This window comes from Mauremys mutica, chromosome 23 (genome assembly GCF_020497125.1).
Source record: "Mauremys mutica isolate MM-2020 ecotype Southern chromosome 23, ASM2049712v1, whole genome shotgun sequence".
Taxonomy (NCBI): Eukaryota; Metazoa; Chordata; order Testudines; family Geoemydidae; genus Mauremys; species Mauremys mutica.
This window is the reverse complement of record NC_059094.1, coordinates 17759577-17784173: the sequence shown is the minus strand read 5'-3', so window position 1 is coordinate 17784173 and position 24597 is coordinate 17759577. Positions and strand designations below refer to the sequence as shown.

The following is a 24597-nucleotide window of genomic DNA, read 5'->3' as shown; positions in this document are numbered from 1 at the left end:
TTTAGATACAAATCTATTCTGAAACAGAAAAAAATACAACTAAATTTAAATGTAACAATGGGGAAGTATCAACAAGTTGCTGCAACAAGACCCTACCATTTCTCCACGTGTATGGGAGGCAGGGGGGGATTATGTATGGGTTGTCAGTGCACATGCCGATTTTCTTTTTAAGTCAAAGAAACTGCATTACAACATGCATTTTAGAGAATAATTGCAAAGTACATAAATGTGCTAATACTGTGAGGTGTAGCCTTTAAAATCAATGGAACTGTAAATACTCAACTCCTCATAGGATTGGGCCCAGGTTTTTTTTTTAAATCAAAATGTTAGCCTAACCTTGATAATGTCCCTTTAATTACAGTTTTGTTTAGTTTCTTAAAGCACAGACAATTCCTAACAATTCTACATACATGTTAAAAAATACCAAGGAAGACATTTTTCTGTTTCTTATTGCTTCTGACCTTGTTGTTCATGATAAAATGTAAAGCTATACTTCATCCAAGGATATTGGGCCATCTAAGCACCAAAATAAAATTCTCAAAATATCCTTAATAGATTAACAGTGAGTTGCTAGCATCTTTACCCAAGCATCTAGGCTCCTACTATACATGAAGCCTAACCCGGCTTTATGCTGCACAACCCCCACCCACCCAGAAATCTCAGTTGCAGATTGCAACAAAACTATAGGCGGTCAGGCAAATGGTTTCCTCGCATGCATATACACACTTTATTGCATATTTCTTCAAATTATTTGGTATTCTTAGTTTGTACCCAATAAAAGCAGAAGGGGCTTCTACCCCCATAAAAAAAATCCTCACCAAAAAAATGCAAGAGGGGAAACCTTCCTACCTGGCCCAATGGCCCCCTATAGGAAGGCTATGGTTTGCAGCAGTTTTGTGCTGGTTGCAAAACCACCAGCCTAGTGCACATGGAGCGGAAGCCTGCCAGTCTAGATGCCTGGAATCTACAACCATTTAAAACAAAAAACAAAAAAGCGGGAAGGGAGTGAGGGGAATTGGTGGGTTACATTAGTTACATGCTGAACATCCTTCCTCCTCCTGCCATTTAAGTCATTCCACACACATCCCCCAAATCCCTGGATTGTGGTGAAACACATTTGCAACTCGCTTAGAATTTTAGAAGAACTCTCACTTACACCAATGTAAATCAGGAGGAACTTCACTGAAGTCAGAGTTATAATGGTATAAAAACCAGGATGAAATCAAAATCAGGCCCTATACATTTTAGCAGCAAATGTTACTGATGTGATATTCATTAGATGAATTATTCCAAACCAAGTTTCACTTTCCATATTTTATTAACCCATTAGAATGCTTGTATTTTCCAGACTGAAAGTGTATGCTTAGAAGAATTTGTCTGCAGCTTCCAAAAATTAACATTTTTTCAGTTAGGAGATTCTATCCTGCAAGGTGCTGAGAGCCGTCTGCTCCCATTTAACTCGATGTGAGTTGAGGAGGTCACTCAGTATCTCACAGGATTGAGATTTTGATCACGTTAGGAAAAAAAACCAAAACACATGCATTTAAAAACTATTTGGGTCCAAATAATACAGCCAACTAACAATGACGACTACAAATATACTGTTTGGGGCCAGAGGACCAGCATACCAGAATCTAAGAGTCACACTTTCCTTTGCTCAGTGTATCTCCAAGAGGTTAACAAGTTAACCACAGTAACAATTGTTTTGTCAGCAACTTATATTACTAACAGTTTTGTCAGCAATTACATTACTAACAGAACACAGGTTGTTTTATTAGACTTACAACAATAAGTCTTTGAAGACAATGATGGAAACAGACTCTGTTTAGATTTTTCTGGTTTTGGCTCTAGTCCGCCCCCAAATAAGAGACCTACAAGAGGGCTTTGCATATAAATTAAGACAATACAGGAGTGAGGTATCCTCTGGTTGCTGAAATATTACTTCAGGGGTTCTCAGACTTTTTCACCATGTGGTCGATATTATATTAATAGGTTGGTTGGTAGACCAGATAACAGTCCTGTGGTCTTTGCCTACAGTTGCCTCCCTTCCTATAACTGTCCTGTGGCAACTACAACAGTTGCTTACATGGAAGATAGGAAAGTCTTTATTTGTTTTTAGATACCTCTACTACAATGTGTTTTGTCCTTCCTGAAACAATGTAATCAGGACATTGACTTTAGCTCTTTAATTCATCTTCCCTACTGATGCTTTCTTTTGCCTGTTCCTCTTCTCCCTTTTACATGGTGCCCTGCCACCTGATCCTCTCCTTCCCCTACTCTCATAATCCTGGACATTCCCCTCCAGCTGGTGGCTAAAATTCCAGTCCAGCTTGTGGTTCTAGTTCCCATGGTTGGCTCCTATTTCCTCTTCTCCTCCTACATAGTTGTGGCTCTTAGTAGAGGCAGCTAGACTGGATGCTCCTCCTTCTTTCCAATGTCTGTTATACGTAGTCTGGATACCTCCGAAAACAGGTGGAAACCAGAACACCAGTATTATGTGACCCAAAAACTCTCAGCAACCCACCAGCAAATGCTCCACAGGACAGTTTGGAATTGTTGCACCACATAAATAAATGGAAGCACAAAACCAAGACAGTCTGTACAAGATGCCTCAGTAAAAATAGCCAACATAAATTAAACATGCTAGAAACAACTATCCAAGATGAGGACCCTAGTGGTAAAGATTAGACAGTTTCTCCTGTAGCATCTGGCTCCTATGACAGCATTCAAAATGACTGTTACCAGCAGCCTAGAACACCTTCATTCATTGGGATACTTTCCAGAAAACTCACTCCACGGTCGACAGAAGGAGTGAAGAAATTTTAGGAGACATAAAAGATATAGAAATTCATACCACAATGCAAGCACATGACACTCCAATGCCCTTACAGAAAAAGAAGAAGGTGTTGGTCTACAGAGCAGATATTTTGGAAAACAAGCTAAAACTAAACTCAATCTCAATCAAAAACAAAACAGTGTAAAACTTTAGTGCCTACAAGTCCATTCAGTCCTATATCTTATTCTGCCAATCGCTAAGACAAACGAATTTGTTTACATTGACGGGAGATACTGCTGATTGCTTCTATTTACAATGTCACCTGAAAGTGAGAACAGGCATTGCAAGGTATTTACATGCCAGATATGCTAAACACTCGTATGCCCCTACCATGCTTTGGCCACCATTCCAGAGGACATGCTTCCATGCTGATGATGCTTGTTAAAAAAAACAATACGTCAATTATATTTGTGACTGTACTCCTTGGGGGGAGAATTGTATGTGTCCTGCTCTGTTTTACCTGCATTCTGCATATATTTCATGTTATAGTAGTCTCGGATGATGACCTAGCACATGTTCATTTTAAGAACACTTTCGCAGCAGATTTGACAAAACGCAAAGAAAGTACCGATGTGAGATTTCTAAAAATAGCTACAGCACTTGACCCAAGGTTTAATAATCTGAAGTGCTGTCCAAAATCTGAGAGGGACGAGGTGTGGAGCATGCTTTTAGACGTCTTAAAAGAGCAACACTCTGATGTGGAAACTACAGAACCCAAACCACCAAAAAAGAAAATGAACCTTCTTCTGGTGGCATCTGACTCAGATGATGAAAGTGAACATGCATCAGTCTGCACTTCTTTGGATCGTTATCAACCAGAACCCATCATCAGCATGGAAGCATGTCCTCTGGAATGGTGGTTGAAGCATGAATGGACATATGTATCTTTAGCGCATCTGGCATGTAAATATCTTGCAACACCAGCTACAACAGTGCCATGGCAACGATTGTTCTCACTTTCAGGTGACACTGTAAACAAGAAGCAGGCAGCATTATCTTCTGCAAATTGTAACCAACCTTGTTTGTCTGAGTGACTGGCTAACCAAGAAGTAGGACTGAGTGGACTTGTAGGCTCTAAAATTTTACATTGTTTTATTTTTAAATGCAGGGTTTTTTGTACATAATTCTACATTTGTAAGTTCAATTTCATGGTAGATGATTGCACTATAGTATTTGTATGAAATCAATTGAAAAATACAATTTTTTTGTTTTTTACAGTGTAAATATTTGTAAAAAAAATAAAGTGAGCAATGTACACTTTGTATTCTGTGTTGTAATTGAAATTAATAAGTTTTAAAATGTAGTAAACATCCAAAAATATTTTAAATAAATGGTATTCTATTGTTAACAGTGCGCTTAATCAAGCAATTAATCACAATTATTTTTAATTGCACGATTAATCGCGATTAATTTTTTTAATTCCTTGACAGCCTTAGTAAACATTGGTGTTGAATTTTAGTAAATAGCCTGAGTATTTGTATATATGATTTAAGATCTTTTTAATTAAAACAGGCAGATGAACTTTATGCTTTCTAGTTACAGAATGAAATTTATTTGTAGAACTCTGTTGTGGCTGAAAAAGCACAGGTTTGATGTTTGCTGTAGTGCCATTTGATTGGGACTTTTTTCTGAATGGTGCACTAAAAAGGATTGTTTGATTCTGAACTGAGAGAGTCTGGGGTTTAATTTTTCTGTTATTACTGTGTGTTTAGTACAGAGGCGTTGTACTTTGGCCTGAGGAATAATGAGGCTGTTAGTGTTTCATATCCCAGACTTCATTGTGCTATACTGTCAGTGTTCAGTTGGACCAGCCTTCGCTGTCTCTGGAGCATGACTGCAGATTCCACTCTCGGTGATTTATGAATAATTATGGATACAGCTCTAAGGGGAAAATGTAATGAATGCGGTATGTGTTTAATCGATCTCAAATGCTAATTTCAGGAATTACCTTTTGTTACTGTTTGTACCTAAACATTTCTTGGTTTATTTTTATTTACACAGTGAATATTTCTACATTATTTCTACCACCTATATTTCACTGTTTACCTGATATTAACCTAGCTTTAGATGGGAGTCTTTTGAACATTAACATATTAAAGACTGAAGTAAAAACTAATTATATGATCTTCCCAAAGACAGATTTTTTTTTGTTTGTTTGTTTCTAAAACCCTACTGATTTCCCTAAACAATTTTCTAGCTAATGCTACATTTTTTTGTCATGGAAAACGTGTCATTTTTCAAAAAGAACCATGGCAACTTTCACAGGGTAACATCACATTTCATAAACATTCATGTTAACAGCCAGTATCAATTAAACAATACTTCATCATGAGCTGAAATATTTCAGTATGTACCAGAATGAAGAAGCAAAGAATTTCCATTTACTTTTTAAACTTGTTGGAACTTTGAAAATATTCAAGAATCAAAGGGAGAACTTATATAACTTATTGAAAAAATAAGAATAAATTTCAATAAAAAATGTAAACAAAAGATACAGGAACATCTGCTCTAGGAAAATGTTTGTTCAGCTGAGTTCTTCCTGCCACAATATTCTGTGTACCACATGCATTACGAGACTTAAAGTTAGTATAGATATTATTTACTCTCATTTTCAGTCCCTTTGCCAGAGTAGTGTAAAGTGGCCCTATTATAAATGAGAATCCAGCCCAAATTCTCTGGTCTTATGCTCCTGTGTTTAAAATCCTACAGTGCAATATAGTGTGAAAAGGTTATTTCAGCACTTGCATTGTGGACTGGCACACAAAGACAACTGCAACATTTGTCAAATCAGAAAAATTATCGAAGTTCTTATACTTTGTCAATCTCAGTCTGGTGAATCATGGCCTAAATAAGAGATTTTCAGATGATGTGGGGGAGAGGAGAGGGGACTGCTGCACAGCTAGAATTTTATGTTTTTGAAGCAAGTGATAAATTCTATGATTTCCATAAAATTGAAACCACAGTTAAGAAGTTTTAATTACAATGATATTTGAGTATCATATATTTTTCAATGAAAACTAAGAGTTACACATAGACACTTTGAAACTTCAAAACGTGTTCCAATTTGCATATGCTTCTGAAAGGCCACTTAAAAGTTTCTAAATGTGCAATTTCATTGCAGTATTATTGAGTGAGAGACAATACTATTGTCAGAGCGTTCCTAGAATCTGACTGTTAGTTCTTGCTGGATGAATTTAAAAAAAAACAAAACCAAAAACATTTTTGACATGTGACCAACTGTGATTTTACCTTTCTAATTTATTTTTTGCCAAAAGCCAAAGAAAAGCAATAATTTTGCACTGATAAATCAAATATTACATTTGAGATATGGTTTCTAATATGTAGCAAAAATGTATGGAAAATACAAAGCAGCTATGGGTTTCACAACATTACCAATTCTCAACTGGTCTAAACAAAGGCAGTAAGTAGCATGCATTTGTTGAACAAACAACATTTTTGTAACCTAAAGCTACAGATAAGAAGTCTTTAAAAAACTAGTTACTTTTATTTTTGTTTCCCTTGCAGTTTCTGGAAAGTAGCATTTGCAGAAAGACAGAACTAAGAAAAAGGAAAGGGTAAATAGAGAACGAGACGACATTTAAATTATGAGGTGAGCACCATTCCCTAACCTTTCTTATAGATGCGTGTCCTTTTCCCTGAGAGGGCCAAACAGCAAATCAAGGTAGCAGACCTCCTATCTCTCTCAAACTCACCTGTCATGTGGTCTTTGCTTCAGCGTGAACTATGCTGCTAGCAGTGCAGACACTACCTGCTGGTGGAACCAGTTCCACACAAGAGGCCAACTTGCCAGACTTCCTACTGCATTCCTGATATAATCCATTTAATCTTCCCTGTGGCACAGCTCAATTTCTTCTCCAGGTAATTCCCCATATGGATCCTTTCACATCCTTTTTCTGTTCCCTTTAGACATCTGACATTAAAAAATGCACTTCTGTTGCTGTTCTCTGCCTGTCTCCCTTTTTCACCAGTAGAGACATGATGTTGCTTTCACTATAGAACGGAAAGCAAAAAATAGGCTAAGACACTAGAAAGAAGGAGCAGCTGCCACCCTAATGACAAGTGCTTGATGAAAAGTCTTCTACTGGAGAAGTCTTTACTTTACTTTACTATACTTTAACAGGTATAGACGATTACAAAGCACAGATGTTATCAGCAAGAACAGGACTGGGCTACAATAGCCCTGTTTCTATGCAGCTAGGAACTTGTTATAAAACGTAAAGACAGTAGCCATCTGGATAGAGGGGGGCTATTGACAGGAGTCCTTCAAGAAAATTCAGTAAACAGAATCAGCTACAATATTATTTAGACATTATTAGAAGGTGAAGATGGAAACAGGTCCAGTTCAAGAATGTTGGGCATGTTTCTCACTGCAAGGCCACTTTACACAGCTCTAGTTGTGTGAAGGGCCTTAAAGTGTGCTTAAGTATATTTTACTTCCACTTGAAGGCCCCTTTATACTGCTCTGGCAATGTAAAATGGCCTTAATGTATAAGAGAATCAGGCCAATTACACTCACATATAGCAGCCAAGTGTGGAAGGATAATGGTAGCAACATGTTTTTTGAGAGATGGATTGTGACAGTAAATGCCTTTGAGAATCATAGAATCTTAGGGTTAGAAGGGACCACAAGTCTAACCCCTGCCAAGATGAAAGGCTGTTTATAATGTCTTTGCACCACTGAAGGAGGTTCAGCAATAGCAATTCTCAAATGAGAGAACATTTCCTTCCATTTTCAATGGCACAAGAATCATACTGAAGTTAAACAAATGTTTGAAGATATCTGCCTTATTAATGTAAGATGCCAACTTGTCTGTCAGCACTAATTTAAATTTCCAAGGCCCCAAGGCTGCCTAACTTTACTCACACTTAGTACTTTACTCCACAAATAGTCCCACTGATTTCAGTAACGGTGACAGAATAAGAACCTAAATAAATACATGCCCTGTTTAAGTTGTAATCTGTTCAAAAGAGGGACATTACAGTTAACTAAGAGGAAAGTGCCATGAGCATTTGAGGCCCTAAAAAAAAAAAAAAAAAAAAGAATTTCACTTCTTAGTAGACGATATATTAGTGGACAACCTTCAACTTAAAACTTTAGCATTTATAAATACAAAAGTAGTTTTATAATAATTTAAGTAGGTTTATTCATAATCATAAAATGTATCAGTGTTGTTTTGGGGAGAACACTAATCTCCTTTGATAGTGATTTTTTTAATATTAAAAGTTGCAGAATATTATTAAAAAGCAAAGAGAAGGCCAGCTTTTTGGTTTTTTGCAATGGCAAAGAGTTAATCTTTCCTTCATTCTTTGCAGATGTTCCTGGATCAAGTTGCAAGACTGCATCCAATGGATTTAGCAAGATGACTATTTCAACATGTACAGAACTATCACTCTGGAGTGACAGTCCTTGCAAAAGGTATGGGGCAGGGGACATGGAGGAGGTCATAACACAGATCAGAGCAATTTTTGAATATGCAAGCATTATAACTTATTAGGCTACCAGAAAGTTTAAGGATAATTAGGATATCCAGAAAGGAAAGGGATTCACGATTTTCCTCTTTTCACAATGCATTACCACTGTGTATCCCAAATATCTCCTCTCAAAGATGGAATACATTTGGCAATAAACACTGCATAATGTACCTAAGAGAAAGATACAGTTCACAGAAGAGCTATATTACTAACATCTACATTGAGTGGAAATGAAGTTTTGCTTTGTATTTTCAAATGTATTTGTCTCATCAAGTCCCTCCCCTCCCAACTTCTTGCTAATATCTGAGAGCTTGATCCCCCCCACATTTATATATAAACTTTACACTTGTGGGCAGTTGCACCAAGTTGAATGGGACTGCTCCTGAGTATAAAGCTACACAAATGTATAAGTGTTTGAAGGATCGGGGTCTAAGGCAACATTATGATGATGTTCCATGACTCTATGGTAGATGAGCAATATAAAACTTAGACAGTGTCGCCAATTACATCCAGAAGATTCACATAATCTACCTAACAACTAACCAATCACAAGGTTCATGTTATTTGAAGCACATTAATTAAATTTATTCTCATTGAGTCTAATGTCCAGAACTTGAAAGGACTTCATCATAAACAGCATCTCTCAGACAATGGAAATGGGACAGCTCAGAAGAATGGTAATGGGATATGGAACTTTCATTTCTAAATCAAGTATCAGAGAGGTAGCCGTGTTAGTCTGGTTCTGTAAAAGTTCTCTAAATCAGAAGCTCAAATCCAGGTTAGCACTGATTCACTTATTACTGGCAGTTTTCAACTGGAGTTATACAAGTGCAGAAAAGAGTCACTGACTTGCTGAAAATTTATTTAGAAAAATGCTTTAAAACTTATTTTTATCAGCTATTCTTTAGGCAACTAAACATAGGGAATAAGAAATTTATTATTGAGATCCCTTATCACTGTGGTAAAATAACATGGCTGATATTCATGCAGACTTAACTGTGGAACTGAAGGACCATGTCTCAGTATTAGCTGGGCTAATAGTACTTATATAGTGGCTGCAGTCTGAGTAGCTAAGAACTGGATGAGCCTGCCATGCTGAGAATTCACTTTGGTTTGACATGGACAATTAACATAACTTTTTAAAAACAACTACAGTGTGTGCTTAAACAGGGGAAAGCCAGGCAATTAAATCCAAATGATGAAACTTAATAAACTTGAATTGTGTTGTTTGAATAATGACACCCGGAGGACCAACTGACACTCCGTTACAAAATTTTAAAGAGGTAATATCACTCAATTGATTTGCACCGGACAGTTTTAGGGAAACCTAGAAATTTTTAAACACTTGAAATGCACCTTAGCTACTGGATTCCATACCCTTAATTAGTGGGGACTTGTTGGGTCATTGCATCCCACATGAATCCCCAGCATGCCTTACGATGGCATCTCACTCCCAGCCAGGTCAGGACCTCCTGCCATAGACTACCTAGGCTTGAGCATGGGACGTTGGCGGGGGAAGGGGAAGAGAAAGAAGGATCGTTTCCAGACAGCCATCTTTTCAAGACCACTGTTAAAAGGTGCCTTCTGCTCTCCCATCATCCACACGCCAGGTCCCGATCCCCGCCCCATGCAGAGGCGGGCTGCACGAGCCCTTTACCGGGGACAAAGAGGATCGGACGCCTGAGTCCCTCCCACCAGCTCAGCGCACTCCAGCTACCCAGCCCGGCTGCCCCACTCCCTGCCCCGCTGCCTGCAAGCGCGGCCCCCTCCTCTGCGGGCTCGCGCCCTCCCCTTCCCCAGGGCGCCTCCCCTCAGCCCACTCCCCCTGACCCCCACCTGACCCTTCCCCTTTGACCTCCCCAGCCTCCCCCGGGGCCCCCCTCCGCTCACCCTGGCACGAGCGCCGGGTCCCTCCTCCTTTGCCTCCGCCATGTTGGGCCCCCGCAGCCCTCACACCCCGGGGGGGGGTCTCTGCCGCTCGCCCCCCGTGGGAGGAGGTGACACGGAGCGGTGGGGGTCGGCCCCGAGCCCTGCTGCGGGGGAGGGGGCTCCGACCGGGCTCCCCGGGAGGGGGGGTGTCTAGGCTGCTCCCTCGGGGGGAGGAAGGGGGGGGCTGGTCGGACCCTCCAGGCCGCCAACCTCTTAAAGCTGCAACGACAAGCCCCAGCGCGGGGGACCGAGTGCGCATGTGCACGGCGCATGCGCCGTGGCCCAGCTTCCCCCGCCCCCTCCCCGCGCATGCGCGCTTTCCCCCCTTGCTTCTTCAGGTCTAGGTTGGCTCCCTCTTAAAGGGCACCGCACCCATGTCTGGGCTGAGCTGGCAACACAGCCTGCAGCCCCAGTGGAGACCCATGGTCTCTGTGCTGTAAAGGGAGGGGGATGGGTTGGGTATAATATTAGGGGTTGCCTACGCCAGGCAGCACTATCCGCCATGGCTTGTCAGCAGGGGGACCATGGCACCTCATGCCAAGGCCTCCCCTGGAGCCTCAGCACAGTGCCCCAGTGGCCTCCCCCATGCTCCAGTACCCCAACCTCACACCAGGGTGCCCCAGTGCCCCCCTCACCCTCTGGCACTCCCGCCTCCCATTTTGCACTGTAGCACTCCCCACCTCACACCACAGCACCCCGGCCACAGCGCTCCCTTGCACTATGACGCTCATACTTCACACTAGGGCACCCCCTCCTTAGGCCTCACATCTTGGCATCCAGGCCATGATACCAGTGCCCCTGCCTCTCCTGATACAGTGCTCCCATCACACACCACAACATCCCCACCTCACACCATGGTGCCCTCCCCTCTTGTACCTGGGACCAACTGGCCTCAGTGAAGACTGGCTGCATGTCACCACCCTCGGTGGAATTGCCTGATGCGGTAAGGCAACTTTGTTCCAGTGACCAAGCTGTTCTCAAGCCCACATCGAAGTCATGCTTGAAGTCACCTCGTGGTATCATGACACAACTCTTGGAGGCAGTATGTATTTGTTTATTTAAAGGAAGCTGGCAGGTTAAAAATAATATATTCTTACAAGCAAATTTTCTCCCCTATGTTGCTCATGACATCTTGAGTTCATTAGCACTGAAAGCATATTGTTTATCTTTCATCTCTGAGGCAATCTATTTTTATTATTAATATTTATATTACGACAGAGCCCCGAGGTGCATCCCTCCCATCCTGGGATCAGCACCCCATTGTTTTAGAGACAAAAATAGACACAGTCCCTACCCTGAGGAGTTATTTATTGTTTGCACTTCACTTGGACTGGCCAGTTAAATTAGATTAGTCAGTTTTGCTTTTGTTTATAGTGCCCAGGCTATGTTAGTCACTAATAATAATATCATAGTCAGTTTCTAGTTAATTTCACTTTTTGTCAGTGCAATACCTGGATTGCAAATATGTGGAGGATAATTTATTTGTTTTCATTGGAGTTTTTTCTAATTTTGCAGAAAGATTTCTATTGGTCTTAGGTTCTGCAAAGATCTGTTTCTGCAGAAACTAATCCCCCAATCCTGCAAAGATTTGCACATGTTTAACTTTAAGCACATAAGAGGGCTCATTTTTAAGTACATGAATAGTCCCACTGATTTTAAGTTAAATTTAGGCATGTGTGTAAATCTTTGCAGGATCAGAGTTTAAATCTTTAAAGCTTTGTAATGGTGTTCATCATCTTGATACCTCCCACCAGTAACAGGACACATGCCTTTCAAAAAAACATGAAAACTGTAAGTCTTTCATGCTAGAGACTGTCATCAGTTTTTACTTGGTATAGTGTCAAACACATTGTCAGCACCCAAGGATAATAAATATGAACAACATAATCCCAGTTGTTTACTAGTTAAATAATCTAATTGCTAATTACAATTTTTTACTAAATAGAGTATTCTTCATTTCCTATCCTAATCTTATGTGCACTATTGTTGAACAGCTGTTAAACAATAGCCACATTCTTTGCCATAGATAGCTGCATTTCAGTGGTGGTTGAAATGATCCCTGCATAAACTGTATCCTTCACTTCCTACCCTAAACTGTTGTGTCTTGATGTGATTCATTATTAAAATGCTGTCAAGTCTCTCTCTAGAGGTGACTGCATTCCAGTGGTGGTGAAATAATTCCTGTATCTAATAATAATTAATAATAAATTATTAATTATACTTTTCATCCTTAAGTGAATTAACTATTTAATACTTAATATATCCGTTTCTTACATTTTAAAGTACTTTGGGATCCTTCACAATGAAAAGTGCTATATAATATACACAATACATTTGTTGTGAGACTTAATTAATATTTATAAAGTTCTTTTAAGATTCTTGGATGGATGGAAGTGCAAAGTATAAATATTTATTAGTGGCCCAAAACAATGGAGTAACAATATTATCAAATCCTGAAATATGATGAAGTTGTCTTAAAAATTATTAATTAAAAAAAATTGTGAAGTTCTTTTTCTTTGACTTTTGGTTTCTGAGCCTGTAAGTTGCATTAGGATCACATCTTCAAACTTTGCTCCACAATCATGAGGGCTAGAGCTCCAAATGAAAGCTGAGATTTTTATGTAACCACATGACTCCAGGAGCTGGGGTTTTAAGAAATATCACCAGACTCTCAATGAAATCACAAGTGTTTGCAAACTGATGTTGCGCACTGTCATGTCTGGAATAATTCTGTAGAATGCTATGATACTTTTTATGAGTTGTTCAGCGCACAACAACAGGAACAATAAGCTTTTTCTTCTTGTGTTTTTGTCATCAAAGATATAAACTGGGAGCTGAGGAAATGTCAGCATAAGCTCCCAGATCTAACAGTATACTGAAAATGCATACAAAACACTGAGTAATATTTTTTGTTAGCAATAGCCCTGTCATTCAAATTGAATATTACAAGACAATGTGCTGTTAACAAGTTCGCCTGATAAAGGATTTTCTTGTATTGGTACGGTGTTACTGATAGTGAGGTTTATTATTTTGTGAAATAATCTCCCACTGGAAGTAGGGAAAATCATGTCACATGAGATATTTAAAACTAGATCAGGCAGAGCCCTAGAACATAGATTCTAAAATACAGTCTTGCATTAGCCCCTGTTAGGAACGGAGTAGACGAACTGATGGGATAAATTTTCAAAGTTGCCACAACTTGGCTGAATATTGCACCTAACATAAACCATGTTTGTATTACATGAGATTGTGCATAACTCTGTTCTTCCAAAAATACTGAAGGACATACTGCTCAGCTATAGTAAAACTCTAGCTTTACTTACACACACATTTGCACTGGGTTAATTAAACCAGTGCCAACCCGCATGTGGACACTCTTATTTTGGTTTAAGAATGACTTAGATTCATGTAGCTTAGACTTGTTATTAATTGATTAAAGATAAACTGAAATAAGCCCTGTTTCAACTGAAATAAGGGTTTCCACACAGCCTTTGGCACTGGTTTAACTAAGTCCATTTAAAATCACATCTTAAGTTAACTGTGCGCAGCAGCATATAGGTAAGATTTTTACCAGTGGAGTAGAGTGTATGTCCTAAATTACATCAGTACATTTCTGTGGTCTTTCTCTCTTCTTATAATGAAGTGTCACTCCATTAATAGTAATTTTTCACTCCAGTGTGTTCAGATGCCACTCTGCTAAATCCTCTGGAATACAGCATTTTCCACCTACCAGATAGATGCATTCCAAAGAGACTACCACCGCCCGCTCCCCTGCTGTAGGGGCCTGATCAGCACACGGGAGTCTATAGGTATGTCTATATTGCATTGTATGCCCAGGTCTGTTAGACCTGTGCTTGTGGACTCTGTGTTTCCAGGCAAACACATGAGCCATAGGTGCTGGAACTAGGGGTGCTGGCTTGAAGTGGTTTCCATTATATACAGGGTTTGCAGTTTGGTTCAATGGCTCTCAGCACCCCCACTGTAAAAATTGTTCCAGCACCACTGACCTGAGCATCCACACTCCATTGTAAACCTGGGTTTACAGTTGCTGAATACGAGTCTCATAGCCATGGTAACCCATCGATACTGAAGTAGGCAGACCTTGTGACTCAGGTTTGTGGCTTGAGCTGTATCCACACTGCAAAATGACAGGGCTTGGACTTGAGTTAAAGAAAGATTCAAGCTCTGACCTACCACAATAGCAGGATCCTAGAACCTGGGTCCTGTGTGCTTGCTGACCCAAGTCAGACTGATTTTGTGTGTATGGATGGAACGGGGGCTTAGGCTCAAATCTGAATCAGAGCCTGGACTTAGTGTGCTATGTAGACATTCTCTGTGGGAATTAAATAGGATTTGGATCAGGCCTAGGTGATAGAGGAGGGTTAAGAGAAGCGGACAATACCCCATGGCAAAAGGCTAAAATGGCATCCACTGACTCCCACTCTTGGTGCATCTGTTTTTAGGGTGGATAAAAGGAACTGGATTACTCTTGCCACAGCTGCTTCCCACTGGTAGCAACAACACACAAAACTGATAATGCCCCCTTCAAATGCAAGGGGTGAAGAAAGCCCTTGCCATTGTTCCTGGGCTGAGAAGGCGGGAGCAATAACCAGGTAGGCTCTCTCCTGTTATAGCGAAACTCCACGTAACTGTGACTTTTCTGTGTGAAAATAAACACTCCACTTCAGGACTTAGATTATGTGGTGATGGACACTATAGAAAAAAAAACATAGACAGGTAGATTAGACAGGTAGACAGATGTGAGGGCTCAGTTGTATTTTGATTTATAGTTGGTTTTAATTTACAGAAAGAAAAACAAACAAACCATAGCCTATGGCACACCTCTGTTTAAGCGCATTTGTCTTTAAATGATTGACATTTTTTTAAAAAGTGATTGTGAAACTCCAATCGTGTGCAGGCTGAATGCATGATCATTCCGCAGACGTGCAGGCATGAATAGCTGAGTGTGGATCATCCAAATAAACCCCTCAGCATTGCACATTCTTATCTATGCACTCCTTCCTCTATCTTAACTCAAGTCTATTCAGAGAATTGCAGCTGCAAACACTTGGACCATTAAAAATTGTTAAGTACAAATAAATAACAATAATAATGTTTTCAACCAAATTTGGAAGCAGATTCTGTGAACATCTTCGTTTTATTTTGTGGGATTACCTGGAAGGAACATGGCTAGCATGGGTCTGGAGCACACTATATACAAGTTGGGAGCTCAGTTTTGAAACGTTGGGACCTTAATAGGACAATATATTAACAGCTATAATTTAAAAAAATGGGAGTTTGGAGTTAACAGAACTGTATGTCTCCTATAGAATAAAACATATATTGCTGCATTAGCAAAGAACCAGGCCAATTTTCGAGGGATGAGAAATAGGTCCAGGAGAAAAAAATTGGTCAAATAGTTTATACAGTGAAAAAAGCAGCTTTGGGGCAAATTAAACTGTTAATTAATTTGGCAAATAGTTTTGGTCGAATAAAAAATTGATTTTTTTTTAAAAAGTCTAAATAGTTTTGATATTTGCACAAGGAAATGTTTTCACTTTTTGTCTGAAACAATGTTTCCTTTCTAAATTTAGCTACATTAAAAAAAAACATTCAAAACATTAAAAAAAAAAACAACCCTGAAATGTAATGAATAAAACAAAAATTTCATTTCAGGTCAAAACACTTTTTTTTTTCCTTCCAGATTTTTGGTTCCGCCACCAAACCAAAAACTCAATTATTCGCTCAGTTCCAGTGAGGACTCCTTTCCCACACTTTTATATACTACAGAGACACTCTGATGTGATGGCGATGAGCCTGAGACACAAGCCTAGGCAAATTACATTAGACAGTAAAGTTGCTCAGCAAAGACCTTCCTTTAATCACCTCCTGTTGGAGTAATCTGGAAAGCATGTTTGAGTTTGGTCTCTTAGGGTCAGTGTTAATGAGGAGGGTTTAGCTCCATTTTGCTTTTTTATATCAAACCAGTTTTTTTCCCTATAGTTTTTAATAACAAAAATAATTACTTTGATTTTCCCTCTGCTGGAAACCTCTGAGTGAGAGAGAATCCCCTTTAAAAAGATACGTCCTAAGCTGTACTCACTGTTGCTTGTCCTCGCACTGCAGTGCTCTTTATATTCCCGACATCTGCCCTGGGAAGTTTGGAAACACCTCGACTAGCATTCTCATCAGCAAGCACTGGATCCATCTCTGCATTCATGGGTGGTTGGGAAGTACAATATTGAAATGTTACATTGGAGTCTCGCCTGCAATAGGAATCATTCCTAAACCGTTTTTGTCGTGTGGCTTGTCACAATGAACATACATCCTTACCACACAAAAATGCCTCCTATTGGAGCTCAGACTTCTAATCCCTGCTACCAGCCCTGCAGTTGCTCGTATTCTCAGTTTGGGGACAGCTTTCTTCTTCAGAGGGTTTCTTTTGTATCCACAGCGTCATGCCATGTCCGCCATCGTTGAGAAATCACATTCATCAAAGGGATCTTCACAGGGTATGCTATTTTTGCTTGGCTTCCAGCTCATTTCCCTTCCGCAAGCCTCAGTCCATGCTGCTCTCACTTTCCCCTTGGAAGAGAAGTAGTAAAAGAATTTGCCACTACTCTGCCCATTAGTACAAAAGGGAAACACACAATACACCATCCTGACCAGGTATTTGGTTTGCTTTCCGAACCAACTTGCAGGACAGCTCAGCTGTGCAATCTCTTTCCTTCTCCTCAAGTCTGCCACCCTGTGCAAGGTCTTCTTTTTATTCACAGCACAGCATTTCCCCTACCTTTACTCCTCCCACTACTAGCCAGCAGCCACTCGATCCATTCATGCCATAGTGTCCAATAACCACCACCACTCCACAGTCCAGCAGGGAACTCTTGGGGTAGGAAAAGTGGGGGTTAGCCTGGGACTGTTTTGTGTCCTTTCAGGCAACACGATGGGTTGTGGGATTGGCATTCCTGGCTCCCCCTCTCCTTCCAGCACAGCAGCAGGGGCGGGAGTGGGTGAATGTTAGGGAACATCTGTAACTATTAGTGGGGATGCAAATGGGAGTGTGGGGAGGAGCTCAGGTTTGCTCTGCCAGTGAGAGGGAGGTAAATGAAGTACCGGGTCTACATTAGAAAAGATGTGCTGGCATAACTATGCCAGCCTGGCTATACAGGCAGAGCCGCCTAGTGCACACACAGTTTATACCAGCAAAAGAGCGCTTTGGCCACTCTAGCGTTTACTAGTTTAGCCAGCGAAATAAGCTATGCCAGCCAAAGCACTTTTATGCCAGTATAACTGTGTCTGCACTAGGACTTTAGCTGGTAAAGAAATGTAGCCAAAATACTATATCCCTAATGGATATTACTAGATTGCTGACGTTTCTAGTGAAGACCGGACCTAAGAGGGTTGCTGGGGAGGCAACCTGGCAGGGGAAAGTACCTATTCACAGTCATTTCACCCTTCAAGTACAGGCAGGGATGGTGCCAGCAAGGTACTGTGGGGTCTCAGGACCGGATCACTTATGGGGAGGGGACAGCAATGCCCGGAGGCTGGGCCTTCCTGCCTGTGGCAGGATGTGGGGAGAGGAAAGTGTTCACGGGCTCTGAGGAGGATGGCAGCAGGGAAAGGGGAACTAAGATTGAATCAGGGCTCTCTCCCTAGGCAGAAGCTCGTGGGATCTAGCAGCTGAAGTTTAGACTGCCTATGGATCTTGTAGCCTTTGCTCCTGTCTAGCTCCACCAGAGTAGCTGTGGTGGCAGCTCTAGTGTAGACAAGGCGCTGGCAGTCTCTGTGGGTGGGGCTACATCACTGTTAGCAATGGAGAGCAATAGTTCAGAAAAAAACCTAGTGTAGACACAACCTTTGTGCCATAGCAGCCCAGGAGGGAGAGGAGGAAATTAAATCCAGGGAGCAGCCTAGGTTTGTTTTTCTTTTACACAGTTACCATTGTTTTATCTCAGAACCCTCCCAGCACAGGGCACCATTGGTGGGGAGAAGGAAGCTGGCAGACTGCGGAGACAGCAGGAGTTCAGATTACAGTACGGTGATTTGCATTTCCATGGCACTAGTGATGTCACAGGCCTACACTAAGCAAGGTCTCCTGAGACTCTGAAGACAAAGGGGAGTGACAAGAAGCATGGAAACAACATAGACTTAAAGGACAGAAGCCAAGTTTAAAAAAGAAATGCATTCATCAGGCGCTCAGTCATATACTCACTAACACTGGAGTGATGGCAGGGTCTTAATTTTTTTCTTTGCAGTTCACCTTTAAACTCCCCAGGCACAAACTCCTCCCAGACTTGCAGGGCTGGATTTGTCACATAACATCCCCTTCCCCCAACCTTCCACTGATTAGCGAAGGAGCCCGCGTTGCAAAAAAAAAAAAAAGGCAGCTGCTTCACTCTCCCTGCTAGAGAGATGCCCAGGAAGTGTCTGATGGTAGGTGGATTGAAAGGAGGAAGCGGAACTCAAAAGGGAATATTCTACCTTTCCCTCCACAAACAGATGCCCTTCTGCTGCTGCATTTTAGTCAATAAGGTCTTGTGACAGGGACTTTCTGTAGGGATTCCGGCCCAAGATGGGCTATTCACTTCTAGATCTGTGATGCATTTGATTTGCTTGTGCCACATTACCCCAAAACACTGCAGGAATCGGGGAGTGGACTTCTGTGAATAACTAGGGAAGAAAAGCAATCATATTTTCATCAATGATCCAATAGCATTTTTTTGCTGTGGGAATCAATCATCAGATGAATTGTTCTATGGATGGACCTGACAACCGGAATTTGGCCCAGAATTTAAAATCAGTATAAGCATGCTTTTATAAAACCTAAAACCAGTGGAATCCTTCCACTGTTTTTTTTAATTCCAAAGAAAACAGCTGTTTTTTTTAAATATGTCAACATTCAGTGTTTGCAAGCCAAACATGGCAGTGCTAAGATCCCCAAAGTGAAACTGACTGCACATACAAATTAGGGAAACTGATTTCAATGATTTTCATTGTCCAGCCAGAGAAAAGTGCAAAAACTAAACAAGGAGAATATAAACAGTGAGAAGTACAATGTGTTTTTAAAAAATCACAGTCAGTAACTTTAAAAAATGAACTTGTTTGTTTACATAACAAAAATTTTAGTTGCCGGTGGCCAAAATATGCAAATTTTGGTGTCTATAGTTAGGCACCTAAATCCAAGTAAAAATTCCCAACTGCTTAGCCAATGTGTCTTTGATTTCAGACCTATCAAAAATGCTCACAATGCACTTATAATGTCATGAGACATTTGGTTATATCCTGCTCTCTGTTAGATCTGTGTAAATCCAAAGTTACTCCATAGATTTCAATTAAGTTAGCCTAGATTTATATAGGTCTAACTGAGAGCAGAATTAACTCCATGGAAAATCATGGCTCTAGGTCTCAGTCACGGTAATTGGCTGCAATGTGGTAATTGGCTCACGAGTTCTTGAGACTGGAATGGAATTAATCTGTGTCACAAGTCACTTGTGCTATGCACTATGGCCCCAGTTCTGCCAAGACTTACAAATATGCTTAACCTTAAGCACATGTGGAAGGTTTGAAGGCTTGTAGCCTATGTTATGTATATGAGGAAGTGGGAGAAAGTGTCATGTATAGGAGAAAGCAGGGGTTTCTTCCTGATCTAGATGTCAACCTGCTTCTGTGCTGAAGCATGAGGACTGAGAACCTTTATAATACTCATCCATGCTTCTGTCACTGCAGATGCTGATCTTATAGAAGAGTTTAACCCTTTTATTTAGTCTTTCTAAGATTATACTAATTATTACCAGAAGAAAACTGTCAAACATATAGAAGAAACATAATGTGTCAAATTAATTCCTAATGTAACTCCAGTGAATTTAGTAGAGTTACATGAGGGATAAATTTGGACAATTGCACTTACACACAATATTTCTGTTCTTCCCCAAATGCATGAGCACCTTCCTAAGAAGTATTCTCTGCAAAGATTTTCTGACAAGTCTTTTCATACAAATAGTTGGCCACTTCTTCAATTTGGCTTGTTCTCTGCACTTCCCGCGCAGAGATAAATGGTAATTGGGATAAAATACAACTTGGCTTTACAAAAGGTAAATCATGCCGGACCTATCTGATCTCTTTCTTTGAGAAGATAACTGAATTTTTAGATAAAAGAAATGTAGTAGCTCTAATCTGCCTGGATTTTAGTAAGGCATTTGATACAGTTCCACATGGTAAATTAGTAGTTAAATTGGAGAAGATGGGGATTAATATGAGAATTGAAAGGAACTGGCTAAAGGGGAGACTACCGTGGGTTGTGCTAAAACTGTCAGGCTGGAGGAAAGTTACTTGTGGAGCTCCTTAGGGATCAGATTTAGGACCAATTTTATGGTAACGTTTTTATTCATGATGTTGGCACAAAAAGTGGGAGTGTGCTAATATAATTTGCAGTTGACACAAAGTTGGGAGGTATTGCCAATACAAAGTATGAGCAGAATATCATAAAAGAAGATCTGGAGGACCTTGAAACTGCAGTGAAATGGGATGAAATTTAATAGTGCAAGGTCATACATAAGTGATAATTCCCTGAAAACTCCATGAGGCAAACAGCATAGAGTTTTCAACCTCTTTTGCACCCTTCCTGTGGATAGTCCTTTGAGGTGGGATAATCTGGCCACATTTATTTCTTGTTGGTGACATTTTAAAAAGCAGTTTAGTATCTCTGCTATTTTCAAATCACTAATTTAATCCCCTTCCTCATTTATTTATGAATGTACTTTCTTTCTTCCTATATGCCATGTTCCTCTATATTTGCAAAAGCCCTCTTAGCCCATTCGATAACATTAGGTTATTTTGCTGTTTTTCTATATTCCTTGAATTCCTTAACTGATTCTGAGAATTCTTGTTTGGTTGCTTCCTCCTTTTCTATTTCCAGTTCATATGGATATTGACCTCAGAACACCTCGTGAAGCCATATGGACTGATTCTTATTCCTTGTATTCTTTTCAGAGAAACTGTAGTTATAGTGCCTCATTTATAGTGGCTTTTAGGATTCACTAGCATTTTTTCACACACATGGATTTTAATAATTCATCTCTCTGCACCTTACTCACCAGATTTAATAATTGCCTAAAATGAGTTTTCTTGAAGTCTAATGCTTTGTACTTCAGTGTTCTATGAAATCATTCTTTACTATGCTCAATACAGACACTGCGTGTGTGGTCATTGGTCCAACCTTCCCAATTATTCTCGTATTCCCAGGAAGTTCCTCCCGATAGAGCTAGGTTGAAGTCTCCCCTAGTTGGAATCCCTGCTTTATGGAGTTATCATCCTTGATATTGCCTAGTTAGCCGTCTTTGTTAGCACAAGATATCTTGTTTACATCCCGCATGAACACAGCATCCTGACACTAAAAGTACATTGAGAGTTGGTCCTAAGAATTGCCCCGTGTTTCCACGCTCCTCTTGGCCTGTAGGCTTGTAGCCAATGATCATAGTTGTTTCTTTGTATCTAATCCAAATAATGTTGTCAAATAGAAGCTCCCTAAACTAAAAATAGTTTTCACTTAAGACACAGCAAAGGCAGAAATATTGACTGTATATTGAATATTTTCTGTTTTCACTGCCTACTGAATGGAAATAGTCCAGTGTGAGGCTGAAAATGACAATTATTTGTATTTTGGTTAGACTGAGTTTAAAAAACGCTTTCTCCTGTCATACAACCACTGAGACACCTAGCGGTGGAAATGTTTACTGCTCTTGGCAATTGGAACTCACATTTCAGGAGAGCGTCCATTTTAAAACATCGTTTTGGGTTCCATCCTGCTGGAATTAAGTTGATTGAAGTATCATGCCTGTTATGTATATAATGTTTTGAAAAATAATTAGAGCTGTAAGAAATCTCTCTTTAAAAAAACCAAAAGTCATAGTGGAATCCATGAAACTTTGTTTCATGTACATATTCCATGATCTGCCTTGGATCATCCAAAGGGTTAACAAACAATTTCAACAAACCTGGGTCTGCTTTAGAATTTCACACCAAAACCACATGAATGTTTTGGTTTCCGTGTGATATCAAGCAAAACCTTTGGTTTTGACTGAGTTTTGCTTTGAGTTTTGGGTCTCCTTCCAACCTAATATTGAATGTGAAACGGAGGGGAGAGGGAGAGAAATTGCAAATCCGCATGGATTGAAACACTCAAAACTGAAACTGCAGAATACCACATGCCTCTAATAATAGCAAACTAAGTGAGTCCGTGGTGTAACTTCATTGCAGTTAATGGTGCTATCCACCTTGGCCTACTGTATATATTCATCTGCAGAATGTTGTGACAGCAGTATTATGGAGTAGTGATCTGTGTAGTAACTCTCTAGTGGGGCTCCCCTGTTACTATTTTGGGGTCCCAAATCTGCTTTTTCCACCAGCTAGTTGCCATGGGTTTTTACTGTACACCCACCTTGGGGCTGGTACTAAAATCTAGCAGTTGGATAAAATGGTACTAAAATCTAGCAGTTGGATAAAATGGATAAAAGTTCAAGGTCACAGCTTAAATTTAATGACTAGTTCTACATAATGGCAAGGGTTCATTAAATGGCTTTATTTTTCTAACTTGAAAATTTTCACTTGTGATTAAAATTGGGTGAAATTTCTCACACTAAGCTTTTTTTTAGAGTGAAAAATGCAGATTTAGTGACACCAAAATGTTTTGTGAATTTGTGTTGACTTTGCCAAACAGTTCATTTAGGAAAAAACAAAAACATCCCTCCCAAAATATCAAAATGTTTTGTTTGACATTGTGAAAGGAAACATTTCAGTTTTCCCCACTGAGATATTAAAGTATGGTACAGAAGGACCTATTTGGTACAAAAAGATGTTGACTAACATTCAAAAGTGACTTCTGATTTTGGGTGGCCAGACACCATTTCCTTTTATTTTATTTAAAATAATTAAAAAATGTTTTAAAATGGTCACAAGGAAATTTGACCTAAAATCAATTTTTTAACTTTTTGATTTGCTGGACATTTTCCAATCTGAAATGATTTTTCAGTATCTCAAAATTGCCAGCAAACCAATAATCTGTTATTTAGCGAGCTGTACTCGTGATGCCTTCCTGAGCTGTAGATCAGGTTAAATGTAATAAAAATGTTAATGATTACAATCCCCTACATTTTCCCCAACCAACTGTTCAGTGGATAAATGAAAGACTTCCAAACCACCTACCTTCAGTAGCACTAAAATCTTATATATGTCTAATTAAAATGTTATTAAATTCTGATGCTTTTTTATATTGTGCCTACAATTATTTCACCATTTATTTATTGTTTATGTTTATTTATAATCTCTTCTATGGACATGTAACTAGTTTCTGAGCACCTCATACATACACATTCCCCACTGAGATAGTATTTTACAGAAGGGCCTATGATCTAGTTCAGGGGTCGGCATCCTTTCAGAAGTGGTGTGCCGAGTCTTCATTTATTCACTCTAATTTAAGGTTTCGTGTGCTAGTAATACATTTTAACGTTTTTAGGTCTCTTTCTATAAGTCTATAATATATAACTAAACTATTGTTTTATGTAAAGTAAATAAGGTGTTTAAAATGTTTAAGAAGCTTCATTTAAAATTAAATTAAAATGCAGAGCCCCTCAGACCAGTGGCCAGGACTCGGGCAGTGTGAGTGCCACTGAAAATCAGCTCGCATGCCGCCTTCAGCACACGTGCCATAGGTTGCCTACCCCTGATCTAGTTTAACATATTCAACAGTGGCCTCTGATTTTGGGGTACACAGACACTACTGACTTCAGTTGGAGCTGGGGATATTCAGCCCCTCTGAAAATCAGTCTAAAGTGCGGACCAAGAAACAGACGAATCCCAATGATGAGAAGTTGCTTTTGAAGGTAGCAGTGACCCTGTCACAGAATAAAGAGAATCACACTATTCTGAGTGCCAGACCAGTGCCTTATAACCACACGACCAGTCTGGTAGCAATCAGGGGCCTCCTTTCTGTTTTGTGTGGGTGTTAAATAGCCATTGGCACAGCCAGAAAGCGCCCCCCGGTATGCGAGCCTGGCAGCTCAGGGTCATGCGCACCACGTGGCTGAGGCTGCATGGCTGATAGCGGAGCCATTGGTTACATTGTGGCAGTTGACAAACTCATCGTCTTCCCTGCAGAGCCGGTAGCTTAGGAGCATGAGTGACTCCGCTGCCATCCAATTGTTATACATATTTGCTAATGACCGACCCGCCTGCCAGTCAAATCGTCCAATCAGCACACAAGAGTATAACCGATCATACCGTCGGGTATTCGGAGGTCAAACGGACCAATCAGCAAGGAACAGATTTCCTACCAACGGGAG

At 40.1% G+C, this 24597-nt stretch overlaps 1 protein-coding gene and 2 long non-coding RNA genes across 5 annotated transcripts in view; 1 reads left to right on the top strand and 2 right to left on the bottom strand.

The window, feature by feature from the left end:
* The window catches only part of ZMYM4 (zinc finger MYM-type containing 4), a 54810-nt gene extending 44329 nt beyond the window's left edge, over positions 1 to 10481 (bottom strand). The window contains exon 1 of one of the 2 annotated variants that reach the window (XM_044997660.1): positions 10220 to 10481. In XM_044997660.1, coding sequence (XP_044853595.1) covers positions 10220 to 10261 — 42 coding nt within the window. In that variant the 5' untranslated portion in view covers positions 10262 to 10481. Of the gene's footprint in view, positions 1 to 6549; positions 6635 to 10219 lie in introns of those variants that run through there. The other variant, XM_044997661.1, reaches the window with a different exon arrangement.
* Positions 10482 to 11188: 707 nt separating this feature from the next.
* On the top strand, positions 11189 to 14851 carry LOC123355319. The gene is made up of 3 exons (XR_006575061.1): positions 11189 to 11300; positions 13935 to 14067; positions 14722 to 14851. It is a non-coding gene; the product is annotated as an uncharacterized LOC123355319 (long non-coding RNA).
* On the bottom strand, positions 14833 to 24426 carry LOC123355317. Of its 2 annotated transcripts, XR_006575059.1 has the most exons (5): positions 24332 to 24426; positions 22018 to 22094; positions 16592 to 16843; positions 16362 to 16468; positions 14833 to 14971 (listed from the first exon to the last, which is right to left on the bottom strand). It is a non-coding gene; the product is annotated as an uncharacterized LOC123355317 (long non-coding RNA). The 2 variants fall into 2 exon arrangements; XR_006575060.1 differs by lacking the exon at positions 16592 to 16843.
* Between the last annotated feature and the right edge of the window lie 171 nt (positions 24427 to 24597).